We start from the raw sequence: 21495 nt of genomic DNA on the forward strand, positions 1-21495 counted from the left end.
AATTTCACATTTCACCATTTTTGCGGGCTTTTCTTAATTCACATAGAAGAAAAATGTATGAAGATGAAAATTTCTTTTGGTTTTTTTGTGTCAAACCAAAATTACGACCTGCATCTTTCCCGGCGATAGGAGGTTTTAATTATGAGATGCTCTACAAATGTGTGTCGTACTCGACTCAATTTGAATATTTCTTGTTGAAAAAATTTGTACAGACTACTCAAATATGTATGAAAATAGGATAAAAAGTTCGATAGAATGAATTATTTTTTCCCTTCCTAAAACAATTCACGAAAAACTGCTTTTTCTAGACCTCCTAATTCTGGATACCTCCTTAATGGGAACTCCTGTCACTCATTTCCGGGTGACGTGACGACCAACGTGTTAAATAATAAAGTCACAATGATCCAGATAAAACGTTGAATCCTTGTATCCATCGGTAAGGCGATTCCCTACATCGACGGCGAACGGTGTGCACGGTGCTGACCCCAGCCAGCAGCCGCCTGAAACCGAGGAGGCTCATCGTCGGATCCGGAGACTTGAATGCGTGGATCGCATACACATCGGATGAAAAGGGAATGGCCGCCGCGGCACGATCTATCCCCACCAAAAAGCTGAACACCTGAGCGTCCCTGGGGGCAGCTCAGGAGGAACAGTCATTATTGCGCCAGTATAACATTCGCTTCCAGTTCTCTTTCAACGAGCACGTCGTGTTTTTCGGAGCCACCGTCCACGAGGATCGACTAAACGAACGGGGTCTCCTTAGTTGCTCGCTGAACGTCGACCAAAGAAACCGCGTGGTAGCCTTACTCGTATACGCTGGCTTGCTTGTGGCTACGATACGATGCGACACATCTCGGGAAATAACGAAAATGTGACGTGAGACTGACCGTGAGACAGCCTTGGCAAGAACGTGACACGTTTCCCAGTCGACCGTTCGGTGTGACAACTCACTCGCGCCCAAAATGCCAGTGAGAAGGACCAATTTCCACGCGTTCTCCGGTGCGCTTGTGTCGGTACTGTGCTGGATCCTGGTGGCGCTTCGTGTCGGCGAGGTAAGTTTGCCAGTGAAATTCCGCCTTTCCGAGCACCGCTACGCCGCGGTTTTACGCGTAGATGAGTTCCGTAAGGATCCCACTCACACCAGCCAACGTGCTCGATTCACGAACGTTCCACGGGTTTTTCCGTATCGGGCACGTCGTTTGCACGTTGCTCGTCGACGGAATTATTCTGTCATTTAGCACGGAGGATACGTTACGTTAATCATTTGGCAATCTCAAGCGGAAGACTTCGGTATTTATCTTTACGTTAACGGTTAAATCGGTGCTTCAATGGGCAAGGTAAAAATTACTCGGGAGGTAGACGAGGAACGTATACCTGTCTGGAGTGCGTGATCTTCCGTTATTAAATATTGTTTAATGTTGAGGATTTCTTGCTTGGGGTTTCCAAAAGATTGGCAGCACGAATTTAATTATCTTTGATACGTACAGAGGCAACAAAAGGGAAGCTATCCGAGTATTTGAAATACTATTCTAGAAATAGGAGATGTTTATAGGTCTGATTTTAATATATATAATGCTGCTGATGCTCCACGAAGATATAGGAAAATTCTTATCCAAATAAAAATGTTTCATAACGAACAAAAGATTACCACCCATTACTCTTTCACTGAAAATTAAAATATGAGCCACAAAGAGAAGTATTTCAAATTGAACAATTGAACATGTATTATATTTAGCGGCTACTCGATCAATCACATTATACATATATAATATAAATTGCTGAATAAATTATACCTATTACATGAGTAAATTACCGAGATTATTGATTAGATTTAATTGTCAGTGGAGTGAATCGGTGCTGGCCTCATTCGACGTCTATTATTAGAATCAAATTTTTCCCATCGCTGCACCGGGGCAAGTAAGACGTTAATGCTCGATGACGTTGATCCAACGTATCGAAGTATTAATTAGATGCCCGGTGGTGTTCGACGTGCCCGCATCGCGGAGTAAGTAGATCATAGATACCACGCGATGGTATGCATCCTCGATGCGGTCTTACGGTTACTCGCGTTGCCGTTTATTCGTCACCGTATCGTTCGTCACGAGTTAAGGATCTGCGCTCATAAATACGTCGCTAAGCTGGTGAACAGCGAGCCCCGTGAAAGAAATCAAACAAAACCGCGACGAGTGTTTTCTGTCTGCCAGGAGATTACACGGGACTCGCGTAGACGCGCGTTCGCCAATAATAAATCGCCGAGATCGGGCCGTGCGTCTCCAGCTGACTCATTCATCTAGCGTGTAAATACACGCTCGTCGTTTCTAAAACGGTGCCCCCCCCCCCCCTGCCCGCGACTAGCTCCCTAGCTGGAAAATCCTGGCACGATATTACATAACAGTACAAGTTTCGATCGTATTTAATTTTGATGCTTTTAACACATTCACTGCCCGGCAAACTTTAATCGTTTTGCCTTGATCACCAAGATTTAATACAGGTATGTAATCTAGATTATTTTGATAATAAATAGTGATATTAAATTTGTTGTTTTAAAAAGGAAATTGACGATCTCGTTTTGGTATAATTCATGACTCAAGAGGCTGTAAACTTATCCCTTGAATAATTGGAAGTAATTTGAACTTCGAGATATCTCGTAGTTGACAGTGAATGGGTTAATAAAAGAATTAGTGAACGATCATTTTTATGGCGCGAGAGAAGAAGATAGCCTACTTCCTGACTCGGAAATGTATGAATGTGTGTATTCTCCGCTTTGTGCTTCGGTTTATGTGGATATCTCACTGCTCAGTCAATTTTGTTTCAAAAATTTGAAAGCGCGGATAAAAGCAGAATTTTGTAATAGAACATTTTTGTATTTGTAGATTCAGAGCAGGTTATATGGCCGATGGCAGTACTTCCTCTTTGTTTCATTGAACAACGGTTGAGAAAGTAGGAACGAAATGCGTGGGTCGCGGGGTAAATCGCTTCGCCTCAGTGTGGAAATTTTGTTGAGAACGCGTTATTACGTAAATTACGAGACTCGAGAAAGAAGATCGGCACCGAACGGTACACGAACGGTCGTGGTTTTACGAAATTACCTCTGGAAAAGAACGAATCGACGTGGAATGCACCTGATCCGTACGATATTACGGAGTAATTGTCCCAGTAATCGAACGTTCAAAATATAATATTACGTCCCTTCAGAAATGAACTAAAACAACTCTTTCTATCTCTGGCATAAAAAGTACCGATATCCATTTATCTGGAAATAAATTAGTTTTTAGGAAATAGCAAGATTAAATTTCTGAAAATCTTATATACTTTGTACTATATAATCCTACACACTCTATACCAGATACTTCAGAATCATTATCTATATCCTCAAACTAAGCATAGTAAATGGACATACAACGACACAGCTAATAGGTACCCGTATATATCGCAATTAAAATCCTGTAAATAGGCTCCCGTTAGATAAAAGTGTTAAAATGACTGCATTGTGCTTCCATCTCCGCTCGAGGCTTGGCATGTGGAAAATCTTATCTTCCCGATTTGGTCCAATGGCGAAAAGCGTTGCGCGCCAATATTATACAGTAATATCTGGAATGAGTTACGGTAACGGGTCGTAAACTCGCCTTTCCACATTGTTCGCGGTTCGCTAAAAGTGTTGGCTGGTTCGCAATAAAAATTCAGATAGACCAGCCGTTCCCGTGGCGAGCTGAGGCAGGAATGTCTCGCGTTCAGCGGGAGGACTGCGTTCAGCTCTGTCGTCTGAGCCAAATTGTATTGAGCGACGAAAAGCGGCAGGCCCTTGGGTCCGCTTATTACCACGAGGAATGCAGAGAGCCACAAAGGCGTGCACGCATATGCACGCCGCGAGCTTGTACGTGCTGCGAATGCGTGAATTGCACAACCACACGCTGACTCACGGATTTCGTCGGTGTAGTAACTAATTATACGAGCCACTGCGTCATCTCCGTTTTATTCCGACGCGGGATACCAAGGATTTGTCCTAACGCATTTGCGTATACTGGGCACTCCACTAGAAGAGGACTCTGAGAACATATAGTAGCTCTGAGAACACATTTAACGTCCAGCAGTAATAAAAATGAATGTACGCAGTGTTTCTCATATTCAAGTTGACCGAGGCTGCTCGAAAATATTTTTTTGGACTCCCTGGAGTGAAGGTACATTTCATTGGACTTGACTCAAACTTTTGAGGAACGGTTATTTAACTTAGCATGATCCTTTTTTCTCCAGGGAGCTGGTCGATCCTCACCAACAAGTAGAGTATTGACCTGAGATTCTGAGCGAAGCAGGTCAAGCAAACCTCACGTTGAACCTAGAAATAAAGGATTCCAGGTAACATTTCGTTGATGAACTCGTTTCGGTCCTCTGACACAAATTCGTGAGGGAATTTCTTGATGCCTTGGGTATAGAATATCGATCCTCTTGTTTTACATTTTCTTAGAGTTTCGGAAGTACACCGCTGTGAGGTAAAGCTACCTCGCTGGAAGCTATAAAATTGTCACCAACGGGTATTGTTGACTCGACGACAGTGGGCTGAAATGACTCACGCAATAGTATAATAACTATTTACAAATTGTTGACGAAGCCGTATGACACACATTCAACGATCAGTGTAAATGTTTGCATGGAATTATTTGCAATAGCTCAGTCTGCAACGAACATTGTTGAAACTTTTATCGCGCCTGCACGATAGTAACAAAGTCTGATACGACAAGTGTTTTAATAAGCGCTTTTTTTATTTTTCTGTACTGAATTTACATCTAAAATTATAGCTTTGCTTTGTGAATCACCATGAAGATTAGTCACATTTTTAAATTAAGCGAATTGTTAATTTCAAGAAAAATAGTTGAAACATACTCAGCTTGCTTTCAAAGAATTGTTAACGCATAAGCATATTTCAGGCTTAGAAACTTATTTTTCATAATTACATGCACAGTACAGCTAATGTGCATAAGTTCTTAAAACATCCTCAGAGTTTTTTATAAAATCAATTAGCTTCTAGTAGCATTTGATCTTTTAATGCCCAACCATAAGTTCTATTAATAACACGAGAGAATAGAATTACACAACTTGGATACCTGAGTAAATGCTTCAGCATTATTTGCACGAATCTGCCAGTCATTATACGCATTAACCAGGGAAGAAATGCAGGAAGATATAAAGAGCATTTTCAAGTACAACGTAAATATGGGCTAACATTGTTTGCAAAGAATGAAACTATGACGGAATACATGCATAAATAGCAAACGGGGGAACGCGAAGGCGTAGATGGGCGTGTATGATTCGAAGAAACGTACAGGGAATATGTAAATAACTCAACTAGGTACATGCGTCGCCTGAACAAGTAAGCTAAGAAATTGGCACATCCGTGCTGGTGAACCGAGAAAGAATATGCAGAAAAGAATTTACGCAAATAAAAATTACATTCCATACATTTTTCCATTAAACTCTACTTTATATATCAGGGCATCTCATGAGTTCGAGCTCCATATCGAGCCAATATTTAATAAAAAAATTTCAGAAAGGTGGAAAAATATTGTAAAACGGGAGGAATTACTTTCTTGAGTAGCAGAAGAATATGCGGCATGAATTCATGGAACGACCAATACTTCGTTTTTTATTACAGAGACGTTTCTTAGAAGTGTCTGCTTTAATCTAGTTCAGACATAACATGCCACAGCGTTTTTCCATTCTTCACAGTGAGATTGATAGAATTTTTAATTACGAGCGATCTAATGACAATGGATTGATCGCATCAAATTTAATTCCGAGTAATTTCGACCGAGTAGTGCATGAGCACCCGGTATGCAATAGTCGAATGCGAACCATTTACGTGGTCAACGAAACAATGATACTCACACAAGCGCGCAGGGCGCATGGTGTACCACTCCCCGCGGACCGAACTTTTACTTAATTAAAAAATCTATTTAACAGGAAGCTGGCCTTGCCTCATACGAGGCTATCGGGGACGTAAATCGTAGATACACCGATTCATTCGTATCCCCGCATTATAAATAGACTTGTGTGTCCTCTCCGCGGACCGATGGTAATTTTTCTGTAATTACGCGCGTCTGAGGCTGCAAAAGCGGCCTTTGCGTATACGGTACAGTTATCGAAACCGTCGATATGCTCTGGAAAGCCACGGTTTATATTTGAAAGCAGCTTGCGCAAGCTTGCCGAGAATTTTAATGGCATGCACAGAGGCGAGCTCCCTGGCGAATTAATTGCAAATACTTGTAGAGACTTGTCGAGAATTTTAAGTGTCTTCTTTCGCCCGATACCTATAATTGAGGGCATTACGGTGATCTCTAATAGTAGGTGGCCTTATTAAGTGCACGGCCTCGCGCCGATCTATTTAACCAACGTAACTTTATTAATATTTATGAGCCTCACCGCGTGTCACCGCTGGCAAACCCGCCTTGACACGCGAGAACGATAAGTTGGGGTCATTACATGATTATGCGAGGGGTCGTGGCACGGTTGGACGCTCAAAACTTAGGCGTCCCAAATATTTGGTCAGTCCAGTTACAACGTTTTTTTAAATTCTTTTAGGAAAGTAAATGCTATTAATAAGTATCGATAATTATTTAGTTACAGTCAGCAGTGCCTGGGGCAAGAAATTAAATAAATTTACGAAGAACGTATAACTAGCAAATGATGAAGTCTTTAATATCAAGAAAAATATACGCACAAAACCTTATTGATTTGTTTTTTCTAACTGTATCGCTGATCAATATCCTAACCACATTATTGACACCAATATCTGCATCCTTCTTTCTCAATATTTTCTTTTAAATCTTCTTTCCCAACCTAACCTGATTATATACTGTACTTTCCACTGGTGCAAAAAGACCTCACAAGAAAAGGAATCGTTCGACTTAAAGAAAATTGTGTAGTCAAGCCTACTTTTTTAAGTGCGTAACTGTTCATAGCCGTACAATTTCCATGCGAGAGAATGGATCCTTGAGAAGCAGAATGCTCGTAAAGACCGGTGAATGAGATTCGTTGGAATACGAACAGCGATTCTGCGTGCAGTTATTTAGTAACAGCTTCTTCGGCCGTGACGATTATTAGCTGAAATTATAATCCAAGAATTGTATACTGAAATTAATTGCCAGGCAGTTTCCAAGCGTCGTATACAACTTCGAGTAGCTTGGACGTTAAAGTCGATGAAGTTATTAGGCTTCTGGGGAATATTTATTTATTTATTAACTTAACGAGGAGAAGGAACGCTGTTTAGCACAACGTACAAAAAGATATACTTGAGAACATTATGGCTACTGGATAATTCGTACTAAAGAAACCTCTGGTAATTAAGAACAAAAAGAGCCTTTTTGGATACCACGTGTTTCCATTAAAAGAACGTCTCTTAAACCTTCTTACAAGACGTTTATGCAGTAAGTTAAATACCTGTTCTTTGGCAAATGAAAAGAAGAAGTATTTAATCTCAGAAGGTTCTCCTGAGGTGACAAGAGTACCATTAGTGTGTTTCTCGAATAAACTCATCCGACAAGATAGTACCTGACGTGAAAATATACGATTAAATAAAGAGGATCTGGTTATTCACGTATTCAGTTATGTTGAATCGATGCAAGCACGGGTGCTGAAGAAAAATCCGCTCCATCATACTTGCACGCATCTACGTGTACGACATACCATTCGGTATCCTCGAGAATGCCAGTCTTGCGCAGAAAATCCCGTGCTTTTCATATATCTCATTTCTCAACAAAACGGAGGAATTCACATTTTCCACGAGCATTCCAACGAATGCTCACTAAATATAATGGCGCATCCAAGAGGCAGAGGCCCCCAGGGAGCAATTTCATCCCTCTGCTACGAATCTTTCAATCTCTAGAGTTTAAAAAGAAATGTGTAAGTGTAAAAGCACGCTGATATTATCAAATCTGTCATATATGTCAGTTTTTAGATGTAACTTGAATTGGAGAGGGTGAATAAATTTCTTTGAAACTTTGTATTTAAGATTTTCACTTCCATATGAATATCATCTTACATTTCTAACGCAATTGGTTCATGCATAATGGTGGTCACTTCTTGTAGTCCGTTCAGTTTTCCAAGTATATGTTCGTTATTTGCAAAATTTTGAAAAATGTTTCAAACAAATCTCAGAGAAAATGAAATTCTCCGTAAAAAAGTTCCAAAAACTTTTACTCGATTTCGTCAAGTTTTAGTCGCCAGCCGTCCCAAAGTCCTTGGGTGCGCCGCTGGCGAGATCCAGGGCCGCGTCTACCCGCGAAGAAATCGACGGAATGTAAAACGTGAAGCATTCCTCGCGTACGCGTATTTATTCCATCTTTGTAATCCTCTTACATCGAATATTTTTCAAGGCCGACCCACCACAGGGCACCACGAACAGGTTACGAGCCCACGGACAGTGATCGAACGCCGCCGCGAAAAGCACCGCTTCTGCGCTTTAATGAAACTATTTCCAACGCAATCAATTTCGCGAATCTCGACCAACACGAATGTTTATATCCAGCACCATCGATTACAGCCCCGGTACGGCACTCCGAGCGAGCCGCAATATTTATTCCCTTGGCCCAGCGAAAGCGTAATGCGACGCGTAATTAATTCCTACACAGAATCTTACTTACGGTCGATCGCGAAGAATTTCGACTTTGGATCCCGTGGCGCAGGCTCGTCGTTCCAGAAATTCACTGGCAAAGTAATTGCATCACTTGCCGGTGCACCATAGAAAAATCCAAAAATTGCGATTACAGTGGAGCTTCACTTAGCATGGAGTTCATGAAGCTTGACCTTCGGTGCAGAAAGTGTCCTCAAGAATTTTATCTTTAGTTCCTATTTGAACTAGCATAAATTGTTCCACTGATCATAATAATTCAGTATTAAAGATTAACATCATTAAACGACAAATATTATTACGTATTATTATTATTATTATTATTATTATTATTATTATTATTATTTGTACATTATTTCATCGCAAACCTAAACTTTTTGTTTTATGGAGTTAATCGATTTGTGCAATGAACGGCTCAATCGGCACATAGCAATTTTATTTTCAAAGTAACCAAAATAATCGAGACTTTAGTTTTCGCAGATCGTTGTAACAAGATCCGTATTACAAAGACAGGCTGCGAAGAATTCAGTGCCAAATAAGGAAGTGGTACGAAGGCGCCTAGAGCAAGCATCAAGTTTAATTAGTTCGAGGACAGCTGGACAATTTATTTGTCCGACCCCTGGCCTAGCTTAACGGGGCGTAGAGGATGTCGAGAGAGCTTCACCGATCTCTCTGTCGCAAGTATTCGGCCGTATAAAGCGCCTCGGCGAGAAAGGTCGTACCCGTTGCATACTTTTCCTCTCATCGACGTGTCCATTTCGGGAGAACGACCACGGACCAGATAGTTCTGCCTACGCCACGGCGACTACCTACGTTCAGCCGCGATAATGCGTCTTTTCCTCGAGATTGCGAAACTCGCCGTCGAGGCTGCACGCTCGTGGAATATCGGCGATCCACCCTACACACTGCCATAAGCAATTGCGTCTGGTATGTCATACGTTGTGTTTGCGTCGCGAGAGTCAACAGCACCGCGTGCAAACCGCGACACGGAAGCATAACGCACCACGGTATTGTCCGATTTCAGTCCAACGTTAGTTGAATCGCGTCCCGCCGCGTCGTATAAAATCATTGGTTTATTATGATAAGAACAAGATACTCTACGCCTTGGATGGTTCGCGACGAGAGTATTTCCTGATGCATTCCATCGTGCCTTATCGAATTAGGATGTGGCAGTGGCGTCGCTAGGTCTTGTGTCGTCCAATGTGAACAGTCGCTTGGAGGATAAACTGATAAAATGTGCGAAATAAATTAGATAGTGATCTTGGGAGGATGAGAGTACACTCATAAAGTGGATTACCCTTGAGAATTGAGAATTATTCAGAAAGTGGAGTTAATGTAGTTCCCGAGAGACTCATCTACAACATTTTTCCAATTTTCTACTCTCTGAGGTATAAGTGATCAGTCTGGTGTCACTCCTCTAACGATGTCACCCAGTCCAATCGCTCTAGTGACGCCACTGGATGAGGCGATTCCTCAGTTGCGCTCGGAGTTGACGCTCGTTCGAATATCGTTGAACGAGTGGTCGAGAAGCAAGATTACGACAGGATTCATTTGTTTCTTGTCCTGTGTAGCGACGATTAACGAATTACTATTTTCGCTTTTTGTGTCGAAGAGGGAGAAGGAAATTAGAAGTGCTTCGTTCCGAGTCTAATGGGAGTCATCAGCAGGATTTATTCAGCTGACCTTGCCTTAGACATAGTATTACTGGATATTTTTATTTTCACGTAGGGAATGTACAATGGCATGTGTGGTCCACATTGTGCATTATGGGACGCAAAGGCGATGGAAACGATTCATATTAGCTCGGTTTCTGCAGATGTCTCTCGTCGATCGACATTTTCAATCCACTCTCCCATCAAGGAAAACAGGTTCGATTACATTGTAGCCAATTATCCCTGCCCATATATTTACACTGAATTGTTGGTAACCTGTTCGAAGAATAGCGCGTAGATTCTCTTCGGCCCCAATGATGAGAATTATGAAAATCGTCTATTCCATATCTGGTAAACACCAGCAGGCTACCATTTACTCGAAACACAGACATTTGGAGCAATTTCTATAAAGGTGGACAACTGCACTTTGCTGGAGAACTAAAATGGCTATATCATCAAAACAGAATCAAATGGGATGTATCATTATATTACATTAGAATGCACTGAAATTTTGTTGACTTGATCGAAATAATCAATTCAGATGAAGTATATAAACCTGTTTGTCAGGGAAGGTCAGGAGACAGGACTGGTCGAATTATTTATTAATTTTTTATTGGTTGATTCGATTCGTCTTTCCTCTTATCCTTGACTAGGTGACATTATAGGTGACATATACAACCTTCTTTGGCCAGGGATATTAATAATGAATGACCATGAAAGCAACTATGACGTTAATGTTGGCAGACTTTCTTTCCATCTACATATTTAAAAAAAATTTTTTAGATGAATTTTTAGAATGACAATTTAAATGTCATGAAAGATAATAAAATACATGTAGCTAATAATGAAGTATTTTACAGGAAGAACACCCCTATAAATTCATAGCTTTAATTTTTAAGGCCCAATTATAGCTATTATTTCATGACCATTCTTGTGGAATTTTAAATGGTACTAAAGATAATTAGCACTATGGCTAATGATCAAGTATTTCATAAGAATGACACCCTTGTAAATTCATAGTTTGAATTTTTAATGCCCAATTATAGCTATTATTTTATGACCATTTTTGTCGGATTTTAAATGATACATTCTCGAACGATCTGACTGCTGGGAATCACGCATCGTTTCAGCGTTACGTGTTGGCTGTGTATCAGAGCGAGCGGAAACGGCGCTAATGATGACGCGCTCCAATAGCGTGCATACTACGCACCGTACTACGTACAATACACGATTTCACCGCTATTCCCGCTTTCATTATTTCCCGGTTATCAAGATGTTACTAAACGTCAATGAAAGTGAATATATTTGAACAATATCAACGCGCCGCGAGAAATGCACCGCGGCCACGTGATACGCGTACCGAAATGAGCTCCCGTATCAGCGACTGCACTCGCTGGCTACGACGCTTTCTAATTTGGAAGATCGACGCATGGATCCCTCGTGATAACGTAATGTGCATCCGTCCTTTTGTAAATGATGAGATTTTCCAACGCCGCGTTCAGCACTAATCGATTAACTTCAGTTGAAATTGAAGAGACAAATCCCAGTTGCAATTAACTTCAAGTGTAATTAAAAAATTGTAAGACTTTGGTTGCATGAAGTGATGAATTCTTTGCAGCTGCAATAGTTAACTTAATTACAGTTTGCACAATACCAAATTAAAATCATTCTTCTTAGATCATGTAAATGTCGACCACTGGAGGAGATAAGGAGATTTAAGATAATATAAAGGGTTTTGTGTTCATTTTAAAACTGATAATTAAATGTAGATAGTGTAACGGGGGGCATGATTGGTATGGTGCGATGGAAAATACTTGTATAAAATCTATCTTCAATTATAAAAATCCACCCAGCGTTGGTGTTTAGTCCCACGTTCACAGATATTCCCTTCTGCAATTCTAATCCAGCAAGCTCCGGCTGAGACGCGATCGAATGCTAAGTCGTTTCCTATACGTGGAATCTTATTATATTATTACACGCAGATCCTTCCTACATTATTCATACGGGGCAATAGTTCAAATTGATCGAGATCGTATCTTGATTTATTGGGTACGATTCCCATCTATTATCCATTCCTCGTTAATTTTAAATATATCGTCAGCCCTGAGAATTCCACGATTGTCTTCTGAAACCAGTCGAACATTATGATGGGAAACAGTTGTTGAAATGCATTGTTTTCTTCGCGAGGTATACTTTACTAAAAAATATTGGTACAGAGGGTTGTGCAACACGTTTCTGGATAAGAATGTATTCAAATAGAAGAAAAAAGAGGAATGAAATTTTGATTTTTGAAAAGTCTTCCGGCTGGTGCCCTCCATCGATATCTCAACTGTCATCGAGTTATCGTGTTCCCGTTGGAGAACGCTTCTTCTTCCTTCCTGGCATGAACAACGCAGTCGCCGTTGCTCGAACCTCTTCCTCTGCGGTTCTACCAGCGCCTCGACTTCCAGATAGGATTCACGGACGCTTACATCTTTACGACAATGCCATTTCGTACGAATCGAGGTGTGCGCTGCGTGCAGACCAACGTACACGCTGGAACACAAAGGGGGCCCAGGTACTGCACACGAAGCGTGAAGAACGTACCTCTTCGCCGATTTCGTCCCGACGTCGCCTTCGGGAGAACCGCGGATATAAATCACGATCTCCACTGACACGGCTGATTTGCCAGCTGCCGTGGGCAAACCTATATGAGTTCTGCCATGGATCGACGCATCCTGAGTGTTCGAAACTTTCTGCCCCGATGGACGACCAAGATGGTTTGAAACAATTATTGCAAATTTCAGAGACACCGAGTTATGAGGCAGCATATGAACAACTGCCCCTACACCAAAGAGGAATGAAATAACTAGTTGCCTTGAAGGGGCTTCGGGATTATGCTTTTTCAAAAAAGGCAGGAGGAATATATTTACATAATTTATTTACGTATTAAATTCACATGTATTCATTATTCTCAAAGCAACACCTTACACTAAGATATTCTACATTAATATATTAGGAGCTTGTTTAGCATAGGTATTATAATATTCACCAGAAATACACTGACGAGTCATATTTTTGTTAATAAATGTCCTCAAGCCCTTTTCACCAATCCTTTTGTATCTATCACAACGATTTATGAATTTTATAGCATTGGACCACAGTTATCTGAAAATGCTGTTGGTTGTGGGAGATTGAAGGCATTCCAAGGAAAAGGACAATCCTGGAACCTTCGTAAGAAAGTCGTAAAATCAATTTTTAATTTGGCAGCAGACGTCTTGCGTGACGCTGTCTCATTGCAGTGGAGGTTTCAATGCGTAAATTTCGAATGGCTACTGTCCCATTCTGACTTCTCGACAGGTTCGTCGGTGGAGGTCTAACGAATTATCGATGGGTGTACCGCTACTCTTAAAGTACGTCTTTTGCATAACGGTACCCTATTATGCTCATTTCACGTTGGCCAACAATGCTCAAACAATACCTTTGACAGAAAATTGACTCATTATCTATTGGAGTCTTTGATAAATAATGAGACTTGTTACCCTAGATACTCGCGATTTAGTGCAACTTTGCAGGTTTGTAAGGTAATTACAAATTAAGGATATGTATCGTTTTAAGTAGAGTAATGTAAATATAAAAGGTGGAATTAACCTTTAGAGGTAACCTTTTTAGAAAATTATCCATTTTACTAGGACCTTCCTTGAATACAATTATTCACAACGCGTTAGCCTGATATCGAGCCTTCTTCGTGAATAATCAAGAAGCTTCTGCTACAATACATAAGGAAACAAAGATTAAGAACCCAACAATAACCTCCAAGGAGAAGTAAAATGCAGAAATTTGCACAGGGCTGTCAGGAAATAGAGAAATGTTCTCCATTTCATGTCGAACATTGCTTTCCTACCTTTGTCTGTAGAATTGCGTTCGCTTGTTCGCATCGGTTCTTGTCTTCCCCCCTTTACAAGCATTCCAGTAATCGAATCGTTGCCCGGTTACCGTAAAATATAACCCTGCGATGCGTACGGAATCGTCGCGATGCCGGAACAATAAACGTGCGCCATGTGTCGCTACTTGGGAGCGTAATGATGCCGTTTTAGAGGAGACAAACGGCACAGTTAAGAAAATGGCATCGGCCGGGATTTCGTTGCGTCGTCGTACATACTCATTATCCATCTGATGGGAACGTCCGTACGAAATTATTGAAATGTCCTTCCGTGGCTCTCGCTTCGCCACGTATGGCCAGGGGCCGTTATTGTACTTCCAGGTGTCAAACGTTACGTTCGCGTGGCATCAGTTGTTATTGCAAAGGTTCGGACTCGCACGAATTAGAAACGCTACCAGCGGTTAGCGGCGAGTTGGATACATGGATAATATCGTCAAGATACGCGTAGAAATAAAATATAACGCACGATGAACGTTTGACGACGCCACATTAATTTTCGATTACGCGCTATGCCGCGAGCGTATTAACACATTAACATACTTCGATTGCACTCGTGTTCGGCCAATGAAAAAAAAGCTCTGAGCTGATTTCGAAAAAGGACGTTCAGCGGTGTCACCAGTACCAGGTATACTGGATGATACATCGTGTCTAATTTCGTGTTAATTCATTTTAAATGTCCGCGCGATAAAATCTCAATTATTCCTGTCCTAAGAAAGTAAATTTATGAGGCACTGCCTTCATTAAGTATGTCGCGAGTTTAATGATATACTCTGGGATCATTTGCCTTCTGGTTTGTACACTTCTTAAAATAATGGATACGATTTTTGTTCTTCCTTCCAGTTTCAACTCGTATATGAACTGTTATCACCAGAATTTTATTTTATACTTAGTTAGTTAAAAGGATTTCCTTACCTAGAAAGATAAGTAAAATTCATAATTCAGCACCATTTTGGTTCCAACAATAAAATAGAAAAGCAAATGAATTACATTTCGATTTTCCCGCCGACCCGCTTCAAAGAATGTTAATTTAACCGTACAAGACACAACAAAGAGCTACCCATCACCAGCATGCTAGTCTACACACTCTTTCTTTACACCTTTCAACACGCATTTATAGATTCTATTTAAGCGTTCGTCATGCCAGAATCGAAACTTTCACTCGCAACTTTGCGGTATTAATTTGAAATTCTCAAAGAGGATCGACGAACTTGAAATATAATTATCATTTCCTTTCTTTTGCTTTCGTTGCGTCGCGTCGGAATAACATTTTATTTTAACTGCAATTTATCAAACTGGTTCCAGCAAATAAACGAACATGATCGATTCGCGCTATTTGTGGGGTAATTTATCTTGATGACATATTTCATGGGGACACTGTAGCAAAGAACGTACACGTACGCGCTGAACTTTTTTTTTACGTTTTTGGATGCAAGGCAGATCTTGGACGTGCGCTTTCTGTAACAGAACCTCGGTTTGGGTAACTGGCGCAGAAAATTCTGAAGGCATCTGTCATCGGCGTTGCCGCAGCCTAAACTGGTTCGAGTCTTCCTTCGGTCGGCAGATGCCTACAATGTTTTGCTTTATACTATGTAGACTTAATTGGTGGCAGGACAGGTGTGACATCTGAGCAAAGAACTCTCAGTCGAGTTGACTTATGTCCTCTCGCAGGCTTACATCGTGAATAACATCGAGCGTGTATACTCACTGATACATCGTTGCAAATGAACATCAATTGAGAATGATGAATGTACAAGTGTAATAAATCCCATAGAAAATCAAATTAGCAGCAATGAATTCAACAAGCAATGTATAAATATTCATGGAGCGAGTCGGTAATTTTCCCTTAAAATACCTAAACTTTCTCGATCGTGTGCAAATCAACACCGGACGCGGAGAGTATATTTTACCTATAATTGAATATGTCGTATGGTAACTAGTGATATTTTATTTCTACATAGAAATTGTCCAACTGGAAACGTTGCTGGAACAATTACCCTTAAATACAACCGAGTTGCAGCAGTCGTTGACGCTTCTTTGGTTTCAAGGAATTGCTCAACTATAGTCCAACTAGGCCATGACATGTCAGGCCAGTAGCCCATTGGGCAACGTAAAAAAGTTGGGAAACACTGGTGTAAGTCAAGGCTCACCGCTGAGACCACAGAAAGGTGGAGGATCTCGCCACGAGGACCACTGACCTCAGCCAGCAATAAAACCGAATGCAATTTCGCCTTTTTGCTTTTTAATTTCGCACTTTCACTTTTCGCCGCACTTTTCTCGTCTGGCCGCAGCCGACGTTCCACACGAGGAGCACTTTCTGATGTCTCTCCGTTCCCTCCCTCTGTTAAAACCAGAAACACTCGTCGCCCGATTATTAAGCCAAGATCTTATCTACTATATTTTTAAGCACAGAAATTCACATTTCGCATTTAAGTTCGACGCTATGTAATTGTTCTCAGGGAGCTCGAATCGTCAGAAGATGGATCTGGTAATTGTATCGATTGTACAATGTTCTAATGATTTAATTGACGAAAGATTAACGATGATAGGGCTTGCGTTCTCTATTTTCTCGTACCGATAGAGGAACTTGAACTGATGGAGATACGTACTAATTGCGGCTCTATTATTGCGCTTTGGAGTCTTCTATCAGTTCTAGGAGTAGTGAGCAACGGTGAATGGATGTTGTATATTATTTGCAATCATGTTATTTCATTAGAGTAATTTAACTAACCCTGACGAGTAATTAGTGTATCCGCTCCTGGGTTTCAATGGAAACCTAGATTAAATGATGAATATATTAATTGAACATTCGATAGTTTGATAGCAAAGTTGACTATATTTTATTCAAATAAGATATTACGAAAAGGATTTTCATTTTTGAAACTTAAATTGCGTTTTTTATTGAAGAAGCGATTAGAAAGTTGTCTATTTTCCATTGGATGGATAGAAATGCACTTTCCTCATATTCGGATTGCGACAAACGAGCTTCAGCTGGATGCACAAAAAAAAAGACCTGTTAATTATTACGATTTAATTACATAAATTCCAAGAAAGCGATGGCGGTGAAGAGTAAACCACACTTTCTTTTTCGTGGTTTGACAGAAGAATAACTCTAGTAATGAACCACTGTCGATACAACAAGTAATTAATAAGCACATCGTGCGAATATAAATGTGCGAATTTGCAACAGTTTCAGGAATTAATTAATACCATGCATAACAGGCTGCAAGGAAGCCTAAAAAAAAACCAGGAAGAGAAGCAACAAGTTCTGACGCTATACCATTTAGTATGTAATTTACTGATTTCTGATAACAGGATTTATTAAACAGTATTATCAATTTTTGCGCAATTAACTATGCGAACAGTCCTTCCAGATCAAACTATACCATGTTTTTCATATTTCAAATTTGATACAATATGAAATAATTTCGACAATTTGGTCGAAAGCGTTTGCATTATAAAGAATTCCCAATTTTTATTAAAATGCCACATCGCAGCAAGCAACTCCTATCCCTTTGTCTTTTTCGCGAGTGTTCGAACCCAGCCGATAGAATCGCGATAATTCCGCGGAGATAGTAACACCGTAGGAGATCTTGCATGGCAAACCATAATATCCATCTGTTCAAACAGTATGGCATTATTGAAACTTATCGCTCATCTATTTCCACGCAGGTGGTGAAGGTAATGAGTATCGGTATTTTCGCGCCACGCGCGTTTCGTATAATCGTAATAATTTAACGCAATTCACTTTCGCTATTCAATAACGTGCACGCAGAAGTGCTCGCCGCCCAATGGCGTACGCGAACCTACGCCCACGGTTATCAAGGGTATACTATACGGTGTGCGATCGTACGGGCGAAACGTATTCGCCGGGAAGCGCGTGTTTCTATTGGTCTGCAATTTATGCGACAGGCGAGAAACAAACTCGTTATGAAAATCATCGTCCCTTTCGCTTTGTTTGCTCAATGCGTCGACTGATAAATTTCTTAAGACGCGATGAGATCTTTTCGCTCGGATACGAGTCTCATTTTTAATGAATTGCGAGAGATAAAGTAGCGTGTGCAATTACGAGCAGATCAGTTTAGATACGAGAAGTTAATAAATACCATTCGCTGTCTTTTCGTTGAGGGCAGGTTCTATAATGACAAGTGGAAGGGTAGCTAGTGTAAAGTTATCCAGACTCATTTCGGCCTCAGGACGAGCTTTATTTTTTTCAATAAAGTAGATGCATGAAATAATGAGTAACAGGATTAAAGAGCATACAATGTTAAGTAATATAAGAACCGATTTAAAAATGTTTTTAAACGACGAAATTCCTCGTCGTCAGTAATTCACTTTAGGAGGTGCTGTAATCGTAAAGTATTTGAAGCTTCGCCAATTTCCCCTTTTTCATCGCGAAAGAACAGCGAAACTGCTAGCTTGTTCAACAGAACAAAAGTACATTGATTATAGCCTCCGTCCTACTGTACCGATGGAGGTCTTCGCGCAGAGAATTTATAGCGAAGGCTTGGAAAAATACTAAACGCGTGGAACAACACATGGTGCAGCAGAGTAATTGAAAAATACGAGGAAGTCACGTCTCCGTAGAACAATGCTGCTGTGTCACACTCGCGAGCTGCGCTATACTATAGGTATTTACATTGCCACTGGCCTTTCCGACGAAGCGAGTTTCGCGAAACAGCTTGTAGTAATTGTTTACGTGCTTTAGATCTTCTTTCGTGTCCAACGTTCCATTGTGTTCTTCAGAAAGTATTTCTCCTTTTACGCAACGCCCATCTAACCAACCGAGTCCGCACTCGAAAATATTAATAAATCCCAAACTCGACAAACAATTTTTATTTCCTCTTTACAATCACAATCCATTAACATTTGTATGTAATTTCGATTGTCAAGAACATATGAAGAAAAGTAGGAAAGTGACACCTTTCAAGTTCATAGTCTCACCAAAGCAAGTTTTAAAACACAATCCTCGATGGTAATCATATCATTCCAACTCCCCAAATCATGGATTCAATCCTCCTCATCGTCTTCCCACCAATCTCTTCAACATCTAAATGCACCGTATTTCCCAACACGTCAAGAATAAACCGACTCAAAAAATTTCTTGTGCACAGAAAGCCATCACTGAATGAATACTACGCCCCGTGAATTTCTAAATTCGCGCCACGTAAGTCGACGACCGCAGTAAATACAGAAGAGGACGCGCAGCTGGACACAAAGCGTACTGCATCGCGCACCTCTATCAAGACGACACTGGACACATGCATCGCGATACAGACGACACCGAACACGTACGTTACGATACAGACGACACGGCGATCATGGGAATCGATACTTGAGTCCCCAGACTTGTCGAACACAGAGCAACCAGTACCTGGACACGTGCGACACGATACAGGGACACTGGCTTGGTACACAGAGCCACGGATACACGGAGTCCAATACTGACAATCTTGTATACAGATGACACGTCATAGATAGCTATACTCTACACAAGCAAGATTACAGATTCGTAGGGCACTACTCAGACAACGATTGACTCGATACGTTCTGCGAGGAACCCTGGAGTAGAATATAGACGACCCTAGAGACTCGTCAGACAACAGACATAGGAACGTAGAACCGTGAAACTCGATATCGGACACGTGCGAGGCTATACGGATAAACCCAGATGCAAAATGTCGGACTGTGCAGCCGTGAAACCCGATACGGCCATCCTGGACACCTGGAGACATGGTACAGACAACCCCTGGCACGATACACGGGACCACAACCCAGGGGAACTGGATACAGACGTTACCCAGCACTGTACATGAAACCACGAACATGCCAGACCCGACTTGGCCGATCCTGGGATCCTACGACATCCGTTTCAGGTGTAGTGAAGCCTCAAGGTTGTCAAGGACTTCGCAAGTTACAGATAGTCCGGGGATCTTGGACTCTATACGCTGGGGAACTGGAGGTGGTGGCTCTGGATGGAAGTTGTAGAGGAAGCTGCTTCACTCTCAGAATATGAAGTGATGGTGGTACTTACATCCCAAAAATATCCGTATCATCTATGTCTATAAAAGAGGTTTGACTAAATTAAATAATAGTTTTGGTATTAACAAATGAATTTTTCATTCGTTAACAGACACTTGAAAACACCAGACCTATCATTTAATTTCAACAAATTTCTTCAATAGACATAGAGGGTACGAATATTTATGAGACTGAATATATATTAAATTGAAGAGTGCCTACATCATCCCTTGCATACCAGAAGTCATCAACCCTACTATCCACCAGTCTCCACCTCAATGTACCGATCTCGAGATTGTCTATATCTAATTTTATAAATGGATTGCTTCATATATCATCTAGGAGGATGTAAATAGCGACTCGTACCGATCCAAGCCTCTATCACTGGCTTTGTCGACTCCACGATTCAAATATAACCCGATCGTATCCATTATTGGATTTTAAATACTCGCGGTTCAGCATCTATCGTGTTAGAGGATGTCTATATCACGTTAGGTTACTTCAAATGTCTTCCACAAGTTTATACACTCAAGATTTACATGTCCACCGCGTCGTCTGATCTAGTTTCATAAATCCGTGTCCTCATCGATCGAGTTAGAGGTTATCTTTATCGAATCTTTATCAACCGGAGCCAGCTGTATCCTGGCATATTTTTACGGACGAGTTTTATAGATCCGTGGTCCTATTTAGCGAACCTATCTTTGCTTCGCACTGCGTCCTACGAGCTTCGTGTCATCCGTATCCTGTTTCATGGGTCTATATACGCAGTCGGAGGTTGTCTGTATTGAGTTTCATGACTCTGTGGCCATATAGATCGAGGCTGGAGGATGCGCGTAACGAGTATCATGGATTGCAAGGCTATGTAGCGATACCATTTTTGCTTGTACCGTGTCCTGCGAGCCTGACGTCACCTATATCCTCTCTCAGGGATCGGTAGTCCTATATGGCGACTCCATTTCGCCATTTTCTTTTGGATTCGTTTTGCAACTTAACAAGTCAAGTACCAGATTTATATTCGTTCCTCATACTTAGATTTATATCTATCGTGTCTCGTCATGTTATCATTTCAGTATAGTGCCTATGGGATTCCACAATGATAAGTGGATCTACATGGAGTTCCACAAGTTCCTCTCGTGGACTGTAGAGGTCAGTCTACAGCAAAGGGTGGGCACGAGGTGACTCGTTAAGCGTCTGATAGGGGTATTATAATTCAGAGCCGCGAAACCAATTGTTTCTACGAATGAAAACGCTCTGTTTTATTATCCGTGTTACGCCCCTGGCTT

The 21495-nt window shown here is 41.1% G+C and overlaps 1 protein-coding gene across 1 annotated transcript in view; it reads left to right on the forward strand.

Annotated features, from left to right (window-relative positions):
• The first annotated feature begins 690 nt into the window (after positions 1-690).
• LOC128888498 (uncharacterized) overlaps positions 691-21495 on the forward strand; it is a 33060-nt gene continuing 12255 nt past the window's right edge. Inside the window, exon 1 of the mRNA XM_054145394.1 lies at positions 691-1052. Coding sequence (XP_054001369.1) covers positions 963-1052 — 90 coding nt within the window. The 5' untranslated portion in view covers positions 691-962. The remainder of the gene's footprint in view (positions 1053-21495) is intronic.

This window comes from Hylaeus anthracinus, unplaced genomic scaffold (assembly GCF_026225885.1).
Source record: "Hylaeus anthracinus isolate JK02 unplaced genomic scaffold, UHH_iyHylAnth1.0_haploid 11994, whole genome shotgun sequence".
NCBI lineage: Eukaryota > Metazoa > Arthropoda > Insecta > Hymenoptera > Colletidae > Hylaeus > Hylaeus anthracinus.